This window comes from Sylvia atricapilla, chromosome 8 (genome assembly GCF_009819655.1).
Source record: "Sylvia atricapilla isolate bSylAtr1 chromosome 8, bSylAtr1.pri, whole genome shotgun sequence".
NCBI classification, from domain to species: Eukaryota; Metazoa; Chordata; class Aves; order Passeriformes; family Sylviidae; genus Sylvia; species Sylvia atricapilla.
This window is the reverse complement of record NC_089147.1, coordinates 17,343,626-17,356,503: the sequence shown is the minus strand read 5'-3', so window position 1 is coordinate 17,356,503 and position 12,878 is coordinate 17,343,626. Positions and strand designations below refer to the sequence as shown.

The 12,878-nt window shown below is 40.0% G+C and overlaps 1 protein-coding gene across 1 annotated transcript; it reads right to left on the bottom strand.

Annotated features, from left to right (window-relative positions):
- Positions 1–15: 15 nt before the first annotated feature.
- On the bottom strand, positions 16–10,643 carry ACTA2 (actin alpha 2, smooth muscle). Its single transcript, XM_066323876.1, has 9 exons — positions 10,559–10,643; positions 7,856–8,027; positions 6,026–6,154; positions 4,583–4,693; positions 4,006–4,090; positions 3,760–3,921; positions 3,337–3,528; positions 2,234–2,415; positions 16–1,453 (listed from the first exon to the last, which is right to left on the bottom strand). The coding sequence occupies exons 2-9, from the start codon at positions 7,982–7,984 to the stop codon at positions 1,310–1,312; spliced, it is 1,134 nt and encodes a 377-aa protein (XP_066179973.1). The 5' UTR covers positions 7,985–8,027; positions 10,559–10,643; the 3' UTR covers positions 16–1,309.
- Between the last annotated feature and the right edge of the window lie 2,235 nt (positions 10,644–12,878).

Sequence of the window (12,878 nt, the reverse complement as noted above, 5' to 3'; positions counted from 1 at the left end):
AGAACCATACAAAGGTATTTGCTTTTACAAGAGTTTATTTAGTAACTGTTCCAAGAACCTAGATGACCTATACTTTAAATAATAAGGTTAGTACAAAGAGGTTTGCAACATGTGCTAACAGTCAGAAGCTGGACAAGATCTGGAACCCTGGGATTATGAAGACCTGGTAAATAACAGCTGCTGTTGCAAAGAGCTTACAGTCTAAAAGGTAACAAGTAACAGGCAAGTGAGGTAAACTATTGAGTTGAGAGAGGAAAAATAGGTTACGAAAATAAATAGCATTCTTTATCCTGAACTCTAATGAATACATATTGCAGCAAGTTCCTTAGAAGTGGCCTTTTCCAGGTCTGTCTCAGTGAATTCTTTATTCATATATATATATTTCTAAGACAGTATTACTGGCTTCAGCTTCTATGTATATACTTCTAGCTGATGTGTTTAAGATTATAAATGCAATCAGAATAATCACAGAAAAAGAAAACTGTCTAAATTATTTTAGCTACTTTGAACACATTACTCCCCACCCCTTAAAAAAAGTTCTGAAGAGAAAGTATATTAAGCCAGCTTAATTACCCTTTAGACCCTGCTAGAAATCACAAAATAAAAATAATAGACTGCACTCATCCTGAGGGCATATAATTGGAAAGTCATATGTTTGACCTACTATTAGTGTTTCGATATGCTCCCAAAGGAACAGGTTTTATTTCTTTAAAGAAAACACAGAATTGTTGTGGTACACATCATACACCCCTGGGCCATGAACTGTAAGAAGTTATCTTTTCCAGCATGACAGCTGTGAAGAAAGAAGTGATGTGGGTAGATAATATTTCTGGATAGGGCAGATGCAAAGCAGCTTGCCTATGCCCTGGTATTGAACAGATGACGTGCTCCTCTGGTACTGCCTAGAACTTTGTAAGAACCACAACTGGTTCTGTCTGCAGATTGAAATATTTTCTGAGGCTAAACTTTGAGAACATGCAGTCTGACAGATGAGCATCTTCTGGCACTGGTATCATCAAGCTAGAGTACCACCATTTCCGTTAAGCCCAGTACAGTGTAATAATAAATTCTTGTCACAAGATGGAGCCTCAAGCCAGCTGTAATGGCATCTCCACACATGCACGGCTTGGCGTTTGTTTTTGTTTTAAATAGGAGCAGCAATTTCATAGCATATTTTAAATTTATTTTAAGAAATACACAGTATCCAATTAATTAGATTAATTATGATGAAGGATTTATGGAATGAAATTATAAGAATGTATTTCCCTGAATACATTCACACTAAGGAGACATAAAAAGAAAAAGCAATTTAAAAGCATTTGCGGTGAACAATGGATGGACCAGCTTCATCATATTCCTGTTTGCTGATCCACATCTGCTGGAAAGTAGAGAGGGAAGCAAGAATAGAACCTCCAATCCAGACCGAGTACTTGCGTTCAGGAGGAGCAATGATCTGTTTATTAAGAAACAAAAGCAGTAAGTACAACTGTCTATGGTGAAAAAAAAATAATAAAAAAACCAAAACAAAAATACTAAAGCAGTGATATGTGACAGTAACAAAAATACTGCATCTATGTGCTACAGCTATCCATTGCTGAAAACAGGAAAGTTTAAAATTTGTTAAATAAATCTATACTCTCACATTCTCTGCCTGACTCAGCCTTCTCAGTGACCCTGATCCCTGGTGCATTTGTGTACTCCTGGGCACATATGAGAAAAGGGAGATAATTGCTCTGGAAACACATCATGACAGTCCAAGGTGGGCTTGAAAAAATAAAAAACCTATGGAGCACTCTTTTTGGTATAGCTGATAACATGTTTGTAAAGCAAAGAACAGAAGATTTAAAGCAGCAGAATGAAGATTAGTTTGTCAGGATCTCTTTCTTTTTCAAACTTGTAAGCCAAAGACAAAACCAGCATTTCCTCCCTCTCATGTCCATCAGACTAGAAGGGCTGAAGAAGCTCACATACAGCCCCAGAGGAAAATTTATGCCTCTGAATTCATGCTGTTCTTTGGCTACATTAGTACATTTGACAGAAATCAACATGAACAAGGAAATGAGAGAAGGCTCTCTTCTTCCAGCACCAAAGTTACCTGTTGGTGATTATTTGCTAGATAGTCCAGATGTGATTCAAAATATGTTAAAAGCACTTTGTAAAGTGTTTCACTAGATCTTTGAGGACTTTGTAAATGCCAGTTCATATGGTCTACAAACGATTGCACCATACATACCTTGATCTTCATGGTGCTAGGAGCCAGAGCAGTTATTTCTTTCTGCATCCTGTCTGCAATACCCGGGTACATTGTGGTGCCTCCAGACAGCACATTGTTGGCGTAAAGGTCCTTTCTGATGTCTATGTCACATTTCATGATGCTGTTGTAAGTGGTTTCATGAATGCCAGCAGACTCCATGCCTGGGGAAGGTACAGAAGAACACTGAGGAAGCAACTCCAGACAGAGACTTAAAATTGTTAATGTGGAACTGACATGCTGTTTAGTGAGTCTTTGGAAGACATCAGTCTCAGAGCTTTGGAAATCTGGAAAGTCACTCTGCAGTTGCCTAAATTATTTGCTTAAGGGTTCTTTGGTGTACAGCCCTCCTCTCCCCCTTACACAACTCCTCCTTAAAAAGAAAATTGGGGGTGTGGAATAGTAAAGTTTCCACTGCGATTTTGCAGGCAATCTCAATTGTCCTAAGAATTCCTTATATGGTCTTGGAATAATTTGTTTTGTTTTCTTTTTTTTTTTTTTTTTTTTTTTTGGTTTTCTTTTCAAATTAAGTCAACTCAGAGACAGAACAGTCAAAAATGTCCTAATACCTCTAGGTATGCAACTACTTTATCTCTGAGTTGAAATTCTGCCCATTGGCAGAACTGATGCTGGATTTCTGTGTGACCTAGTTGCAAATCTGCCTTCATGGATGTTGATTAGCATGGCATCATCTTGGCTTTGCTCCGAAAAGGCAATGAGCCGTGGATTCAGGATTTGGAGCAGTCTTTTGGAAAAATAAAAGTAGGTCTTGCGTCCTGTCTGCCCCTCCCACCTCTTTCCACTCCTGGCAAGTACATTCAAACATACAAAATGGCACAGGCCCAATGCCAGAAGGCAAGAATAAACATTGCGGGTTTAATTTGAGAAAGCATTTTGACTAATTGTTTAAAATTAAGTTCTTCCCACCGCATTAATAGTCTTGTTCTAAAAGATTGTTTTATAATGGGTGGTAAGACACACTCATGTATAGGTCTGGGTGAGTTAATAATGGAGCACAAGCAAAAGGAAATAGGGACTTGGTATTTCTGTGCAGTTTACCAAGGCAGAACAGTCACTGAACCTACCAATGAAAGATGGCTGGAAGAGGGTCTCTGGGCACCGAAAGCGTTCATTTCCAATGGTGATCACCTGACCATCAGGAAGCTCATAGCTTTTTTCCAGAGAGGAGGAAGATGCAGCGGTGGCCATCTCATTTTCAAAGTCCAGGGCCACGTAACAGAGCTTTTCCTTGATGTCACGGACAATTTCACGCTCCGCTGCAAAGAGCATTCAGTCTTTAAAATGGCATTCAGGAAGGACACAGACATGTTAACTGGTTGTTCCCTTTAATCCTCCAATACCCTCCCCATATTTTAAACAAATCCTCTGCTAGACTTTCATGTTGGAGACCTGCCTATTCAGCTGCAGAACCACTGACAGTCCTTCTGAAGCCAGTAGAAACACTGCACATGAGCAAGGCTCCCTTTCAGCCAGCAGCGTGTCCTTACCAGTGGTGACAAAGGAGTACCCACGCTCCGTCAGGATTTTCATGAGGTAGTCTGTCAGGTCCCTGCCAGCCAGGTCCAGACGCATGATGGCGTGTGGCAGGGCATAGCCTTCATAGATGGGCACGTTGTGGGTGACACCATCCCCAGAGTCAAGCACGATCCCTTTGAGAAGATAACACAGGGTTCATTACCATCATACCCACGGAACTGTTTCAAACATCTGTGCCATGTTCTCCTGAGGCTTACCTGTGGTACGCCCAGAGGCATAGAGGGACAGAACGGCTTGAATTGCTACATACATGGCTGGCACATTGAACGTCTCGAACATAATCTGAAATGCAATTAAAATAATTGTCTTAACAATTAGGGGGTTTAGCTTAGTTGAAGCAATTTACTGAAAAAGAGGCAGAATACAATATTTTCATATTTTTCTATGGTTGATAAAAACAAGAAATGAAAATACAAAATCTAAATCCGAAAATATTTGTCCTGTAAGGTATCTCCCTGTATTTGGCCTATATCTTTTTCATATCAATAAAGCCACATGCACGTATTAAAGATTATTTTGTGGTAGGCCTGGGCATAAAAACAGATTAAGATGACATGAGGTTTGGACAGACTGGAGTGCTCACATTCAAAGCAGATACAATGATTTTCTAAACTACATGTAATATATAAATATGACAGATGGTCACCATTTACTTTCCATCTTCCATAATTGAGAGAGACAGACTGCTGGACAGCATGACTAACTGGAATGATGACATTCCCGTGCTGTTGAATGAAAAGCCTGGATTACTCCACAGCTTTAGTGTGAGCTTACCTGTGTCATTTTCTCACGGTTGGCTTTGGGGTTCAGCGGCGCTTCAGTCAGCAGAGTCGGGTGCTCTTCAGGTGCAACCCGGAGCTCATTATAGAAAGAATGATGCCAGATCTGAGGATAATGAGAGAAGCCAAGGGAAAGAAACACCATTGGTCAGCAGCTCAGCATCACTTCCAGACAGGTACTGAGCTCAGCACTCTGCTTGCAGCTCTAGATATAGGCTGGTAATGTTTCTCATGCAGTTTTCTTACTGCCTCCATAGAGACTACCAGAATAACTGTAGAAAGGAAAGAACTATCCTCTCAGGCTTTACTACCAGTAATAAATATATGACTTACTTTAAGGACACATAAGCTAAGGAAAATTAATATGGTACTCTTACAGTAGAAAAGACAGACCAGGACACACTTGGTTCCAGCATTACTATTTCAATAATGACTGAAAGGGAAACAGTTCCAGAAAAACTAGAGAACATACACAGAGTTCAATAGATAATAGGTTTCTTGATGGTTTCATCTTTTGGTTTGTACAGGCCAGCCCAAGAATTCATGAGAAAAAGTGAAGATAAATGTTTTGTGAGGTTGAAAGTCAATTTGTGTTTATCATCTCCACACAACTTCCTACAAGCTGTAAAAATCTGAGGCCAAGTGGACTGCAGTGAGGATGTTAATACATTGATAAGAAGTAAAACAATCAGAGATTTTAGTCTGAAGGCAAAAAAGTTTTTGCTAAGCTTGTTTTCAAGATGGTGGTGATTAGGGACTGGTTGATATGTTTGGCATCCAAAGATTTTGTTTTCAAGCAAATTCTACAATACTGAAAGTCATAAAGTGCTAGATGACTCCACACACTTACAGTATGTTGGGGTGCCCAGACTGTCCCAAATAGCCCTATTTTCACAGAACAGCATTAAATGGAGATACCATTTTAGAATCTTAGAAATCATATTATCTGTTCAGACTGTAACTATAAACATGGTTCTGAAAGCCTTTCAGTCCGGCTCTGAAATGGATGCATTGCACTGCAATACTGCTAATCTTCCAAGCATTAAAAAGTATGTGTATAACCACTGCCCTTTACTCCAGATTCACATACATGCTTTGCATTTTTGCAGAAACAGATACCTTCTTATATTCTACTTTTTGCTAGCAAATTGATCAATTCCTTTTCTTTCTTTCTTCCCTTCTCTCTCTCCCCGCCCCCTTCTCTGTACCTAGCAAAGATCAGGCTGGAGTAAAAGAACTCCTAATTACAATTTTGATGTACTCCTACTGATACTCAAGCTTTAGATGCAGGTTAACCTTGGCTGTTAACAAGCTTCTCCTTGAACCATACTGGATAGCATGACACTTTCATCTAAAATTTAGTGGATGTTCTGTAAATATTTGGTCCAAGTAGTTCTGTTTACCAGCAGTGTACATCAGCTTTTCAAAGCTAAAATACCTTCTCCATGTCGTCCCAGTTTGTAATGATGCCGTGCTCTATGGGGTATTTCAGGGTCAGGATTCCTCTCTTGCTTTGAGCCTCATCACCCACATAGCTGTCTTTTTGACCCATACCAACCATCACACCCTATAAAATAATACAGATTGTGTTAGTGTCTCAGGGAAAACTGTCATAAAATAGACAGAACATCAGCTGTGAAATCAATCTAGTTGCCAGTTATACTAGTTACAACATAGTTAATACTAACAAATGGAGAATTATGTGTTGCTCTTAAATTGCCAGTATTAAGTGTTTGGTTATTAAATCTCTGGAGTTCTTCCATTACAGTTAAGTAAATGGAACAAGTACAGTATTAAATGCATCAAGATAAAGTGGAAAAATTGAGTTGTTTTAATGTTTGTTATTCTTTCAGGATGAACCGTCTGCTAAATAATAATAAAGTGGAGTAAAAGCAGAAAGTGATATTGTGCCACCTAAGGGTCAAGATAGAGTGATACACACTTTACATTTCCCAAAGCTTAAGTTTCAACATTTTTTAATCCTCTATTTGAATGCCACAATACTGTAATTAGGGATGGACAATTTAAATCTACTGTGTGTACTTCTTTACAGGTATTTTCATGGATCCTCTAGAAATGATTATAGGACCAGAAGCTGTAAACTATTCTGGATATACACTAGTCTCTATGTTGAAGTCAGAAATAATGAAAAAAATATATGTACAGTAGGATCATTTAAGTGCATAATACTCGTATCAGAATTTAGTCACTACAAATTCCAAACCCTGGCATCTCTAAATCTATGCCTTAAAAAGAGACATCCCTGATTTGCAATTTTTAATGGGATGATCCATCCTACATGATCAGGCAAGAGAGGTTCTAGAAATCTGTGTCTGCTTCCACTGTAACTATATGGCTTGGTTTTGAGCAATTAATATCATTCACACTAGCTACAGATTTGAATACACTTTTTAAATTACGGTAGTTTCCAGCGGCCTCAATTAGCCCTCCAGTCCTAGTTTCTATACTGAAAGGCAGATATTTCTCCAATCCTGGAGAACTTAAAATGCATTTGCTGAGCATATAATGTGCTACATATTACAAAGAGCTTGTCTCTTTTCACCAGGGCCTTGGGTGATAGAAGCAATTAGGTGGATCTGCTAATTAGTTTATTGTGATTAGTTTATTGTGACCTAGACAAACCTCTCTAATTCATGCTAATAGTGATCTGTTTCATAAACTCTCTATGTTTAACAACTCAGATATTAAATGTATTTTGTAAACTATTAAAATATAGTGAAATACATCACATATTCAAATGTAAACCTTGAAGCTAAGGAAACTCAACCCTAGATAGCAATTTCTGATACAGCTAAAAAAATAAATGAATAAAGTCAGAAAGGTTAGGAGGAAATTAAGTGAAAACTTCTGCTTCCTCCTTTAGTCTTCTACACATTACCTATTATCAGCTTTAAGGGCACTCAGAATTCCCAGATGTTCCTGTGTTTGGCTTATTTGGATTTTGGGTTGGGTTTCTTTAAACTAGTTTTCTCACCAAGTTCTCTGGGTGATTCAAAATTAAGGGGCAGAGAAAAGATGGCATAGAAGGGAGTGAAAAAATTTAAAAGGAATACTTTCACAAGGCAAGAGACCTCCTTTGATTCAGGTGACTGCTCTGGTGGACTCATTTTGCCTGGAAAATCTGTGTTACACAGATCACCCTAGGCTGGACTAGCCCCAGACACAGATGGCCCTGGCTGAAAAGCGGGGGACAGGGCAGCAAAGCCTTCTACGAGCCCAGTAAAGGACAGCCGAAGTAGTTCATCACCTGGTGCCTGGGACGACCCACAATGGACGGGAAAACTGCTCTTGGAGCATCATCTCCAGCGAAGCCGGCTTTACAGAGCCCCGACCCATTGTCACAAACAAGGGCAGTGCTGTCCTCCTCCTCACACATCTTCTATGGCAGTGCCTGCTGGCCTTCCAGACAGAAAACAGCCCTATGAAAACAACAGGGAAGAATTAAATCAAAACCAAAAATCACACTCGGGTAGCAGAGCCACCCTGGCTCCATGAAAGCATCAGAACCTGTAAGGAGGGTATGGCCCCGGTCTGGGAATCACCAGGACTGCAGGGCTGTGGGAGGGAACAGGCTTCCTTCTGAAAGCATGAGAGGTTTCAACCATGTCTGCTAAAGACATGCACTAGAGATTATCCAGGGAATTCCACAGGAGACTTCTGCGGCACAGGCAGAGAGATCAGGGAGCAGCAAATGTTTATCTAAATTTGGTCACAGAAATCCACGGCTGAGGGAGAGAGATAAAAGAGAACGCTGGACTGACAGCTGCAAAAACAAAGATTCATTTGCATTGTACTCAGCACAACTTCTCCTGCTTTTCTATCACCCTGACAAAATCCTGCCACATGTTAAAGGTAAGAGCACTTCAACTTCCCCTTCTAGTCTTGGGCTTCCCAAAACTAACTACATGAAATGCTATGCATGTACCAGAGGTGTCTTCCTGATACAGATATAAATCCACTGGTGAAGATGGCCAATTAAGTTTACATTTAACCTCTTAAAAAGGTAGAAATTTTCCAAATAAAAAGGGGGAAAAAATAAAAGAAGCAAGTCTTTTCCAGTTCTCCCCTAATCACTGAGAAAAATAAACCACCTTTAAAATTAAGCCAGAGACAGTATGTGTTTCAAAAACTGGCCATAATGTCTGCTCTATCATCATTTCAAAGTAGCTAATAAACTACGTTTGTAGAGTGACAGAACAATTTATGTTGGCTCCTTGGCTCAGTAAAAAGAAACTGTTTTCTTCCTCTGGCAACAGGAAGATAATATGGGTAATAAAAATGCTTTGAAGGCTTTGTATTAAAGTCAATTACAGAAACAAGCACTGAATACCAGGACTCAAGAAGAACTATTTGCTCACAATTTATAGTGTGGTAGAGAATCACTTGGCCCACTCCAAGCTCGAGCTTCCACGCAGAGTTCAACAAATTGCAATGTGTTAACAGCTAAGGGAGACAGCTGTCATCCACCGACCAGCTGGCTCCACACGCAGCTTCCAAAACCTTCTGCTGCAGGAATACTGGAAATGCGGGCAGAAATGAGAATGGGATCAGCAAGAGCCATGGCCAATGGGCAAGAGAGGCCACAATCTGCTTAGCCTCTACAGTGGATGGAACAAGCCCAGGCAGTTCTCCCAAATGCCTCATTTGAGATCCTCTATCTCTCCCCAGCCAGGCAGCCACGAGACATAGCTGCAGCCCTGCTCCTTCAGGCTGCGTGGGCAGAGCTCCCAGGAGGAGACAGGGATAGGGAAATCCTAACTTTGTATTCCAGATATTTTATCATTATAACTGTGGAAGGAAAGTAAGTTACAATTTTTTCACTTATTAAACTCCTGGGAAAACAGGCTCTTTATATTAAAACATTTATTGAATGGAGTACAACTGTTATCTAACATGAATGAACAGACTGGTTTGGACAAACCATTTCCTAATTAGGAAATATGCTATTCAGCTGTCTGTTTTTGGAACAGCGTTTGAGGTCAGGGGGGTTGCTCAAACCAATGCAGCTAATGCAATGCCAAAAATCACTTGGGGGAGGGGAAGAAGGGGGCAGGAAAGGCTACATTTCTGAGCTTAGTGGACTCTAAATGAAAACCATATTTAGTAATAAAGCACAAAAAGTTGAAAAATCAGAGGGCTCTGCTACCAACCAATGGGTTGCAGCTCAGAACTGCCATGGCAGGCAGTAGCAAGATCTTAGAACAGCAAATGTCACTGAGTACTTTGGAAGAAAGGAAATTTTTTCCCAAGTAAACAGCACAGTCTTTAGCCTCCCTCTTCTCCCTGTTTTACACGCAAATATAACCAATTACCTCACCAATCTCCACAACAAATTATAAAGACAGCTCCAGCTCCGCAAGTGTTGCATGTAGCCTGTTTGTTAATGAATGCTTGGCATTTTACAACAGTAAAATGAACAGTAGTTTCATATACATAGAGACAAGGATGAATACACATGCATCCTCATTTTATCCTATTAGACACTGCTGATTTGCATACTTCCAGCTCTTCTTGCAGTCACATTCCATGAAACACTCTTTCACCTCACACTCGATTGAAAGCACTGAAGCAAATCTGCTAAGAAACATTACTACATACCCCATCAGGAACTCTGTCCCATACTAACACTCCAATGCCACATGGGTTCATTTAAACCAGAGTATATCTGCAGTTCCAGCGTGACATTACACAAACCATTTCTTTATACAGTTGCAGAAGTGCTGATAGAATCAGCAAAATTATTAGGGTAGAACTTTTCTTTCCCTTTCAGAATATAGAATAAAGACAACTCAGTATAGATACTACAAGCATTTTATCAACTCCATTCTAATAAGCCTCCTAAGCAAATTACAGCACAGCAGTACATCCTCCTGAATAGCTTCCACTTGACATTATTTAATTCAATCCTCCAGCAACCTGTAAATCATTCCATTGGTTCTGTGCCACTTACCCTGACAGCGCTTGGCTGGGGATGGCTGCTCTAGGGTGGTACACTCTGTATCTGAAACCTCAGAGGTTATATAGCCCCTTCAGCTCTTCTCCTCCCACTAGCCTCCCAAACAAGGAGCAGAGACAGACAGAGACAGAGCTGAAGTCTCTAACAAAACCATATAGGGACCTTAATACAAAAAACTCTAATCTGGGTGGCCACAGGCCCTGGGTCTCTTCCACTGCATTCCAGTGTAGAGCTCATGAAACAGGAGGAGACTTTCAGCTGTGTAAGATAAACACTTTAAAACTTCAGGAGAGTTGCTAAAACACAGAGTGTGCCCACAATAGACATCCTCTGGCAGGAGGATCATGTGTTCAAACAAGAGAGGTCCAGGACTTCACAGTAACATCCCAGAAGCAGAATGAGAAATTGGAAGAGCAGTCATTTATAACAGGGAAGGTTTTTTAAACAAACACCTTGCTGTGATTAAAGATTTTGATAAAAAACAATGAATAAAGATTTTTGGCCCACTAAACAGCTGCTCAATTTTTCTACAAAGTCTCCTTAAAAGCTCAGCATTTTGCTTGTATAATAAATATTGCCCACAGGCTTAAGGGTAGTAAAAAAACGTACCGGCTGTTGTACAAGATTCACAGAGAAGTCTTTGAAGGTTGTGAAAATGTTCAGTTAAAAGATTGCCACGATCCCCTCTGGTCTGTGATGGGTTAGAATCTGTTCTGTTTCTCTGAAAGCTTATTTTCCAGCTCTAGGACCTGGGAGCCAAATTTGCCCTAGAGATGCTCCACTGATGGCCACAAGTCTGGACTGTCATAAACTCACATCCCAAATTATTCATAATGAAGTTGTTGAATTCTATAACTACAGCTATCTTTTTCATTGAACACATTTTTTAGCAAATAAAGGAACAGTTCTTACTGTACAAGTTATTTTCAGCACAGGCCTGGATATCTACAGCTGTAGCCAACTGTTCCCTGCACATATTAAATCTAGTGAAGCCGTCCTTTCACAGCCAGCAATGTTTTGTCATTAAGTTTGTAAGACAGATGAGAAGCAGCATTTCTTAACTCCAATATTAAACCTTACAAATTCCAAAGTTCTCCAAGCACACAAGCCAAGAGAACTGTGATAATCCAAGTGAGATCCTTGCTTTACAAGCCTTGTTACTACACGGAGAGGCATGGTGCATTTGTTTATGGAGTGCTTGCTGCCTGAGTAGCTTTCATGCAAGAAAACCTCCCAGAAATCCACAGTGAAAGTTTTTCTGATGTGAAAATTTAAGGAATAAGCTACTAGCAGAGATAGCAAACAGGCAGAATTATGGATTGAACACCAAAAGGAATTTAACTTTTAAGGAAAGGAACTTTTAAGGAATGTAACTGCCTTGGAGAGCAAGAAACAGAAGCTAACAAGTGTTGGAACGTGAGCCATGCAAAAGCTATTTATTATTTCACTTCCATCATCAGGGCAGAAGACAGAGATATTTAAAGAAAAAAGAAAAAAAAAAAAAAGGAGGGAGGGAAAGAAAAAGAAAATATCCACCAAGGTAAGCAACTCAAAACTGAGGATCTAAACAGGCCCTTTTTTGCATACCTCGAACTGACATTCAAAGGACAGCCAAAACAAAATTCTTAGTTTTCAAACAACACTCAACAACATAGCTGAGAAAACTTGCATACCTCATATAGAACATATGGTATTAGATCAGGGAATCTTGGTCAAGGAGAAGGGGGAATTTCACACAGCAGAACCCTTCATGCAAGATCATGTCTGATTTCAATACAAACATCGATTACCTTCTAAATCAGAAGAAATACACTCCATCGTTTTCAGAAACATCATCATTGAAATACCTCGAAAATACCTAGACTGGAACAAAGATTCAAAAGAATCCAAACTTTCTGCCTTACTGAGCAGAAGTTCACACTCCCAAAATAACTTAGTGGTGATTGCTCTGTGGTGGACACAGCACCAATGTGAGATTGCAGAGCCAAGTAAACAACCCTCCAACAGAGCTGGTACATCACCCACATTGCTCCTTGGCACAGCTAGAAGTAAAGGCAACAGTTTTCTACAAGATGCCTTTATGAACATAAAGGAGACATGCAGATACCAGAGACTGGACCTCTGCTAAGCTTCATCATGATTCCTGTAACTTTGTCCTGGTGCAATTACTGATGGTGGCAACGATGGCAGCAGACCCTTGGCTGCTTTGAGCAATAGTTATTTGAGTGGGCATCACACAGCAACTTCCCTGTCATGGGCACCGAAGATTTCAGGGTGCTCATGAAAAAGATACAGCTGACACAGTCTCACCGAG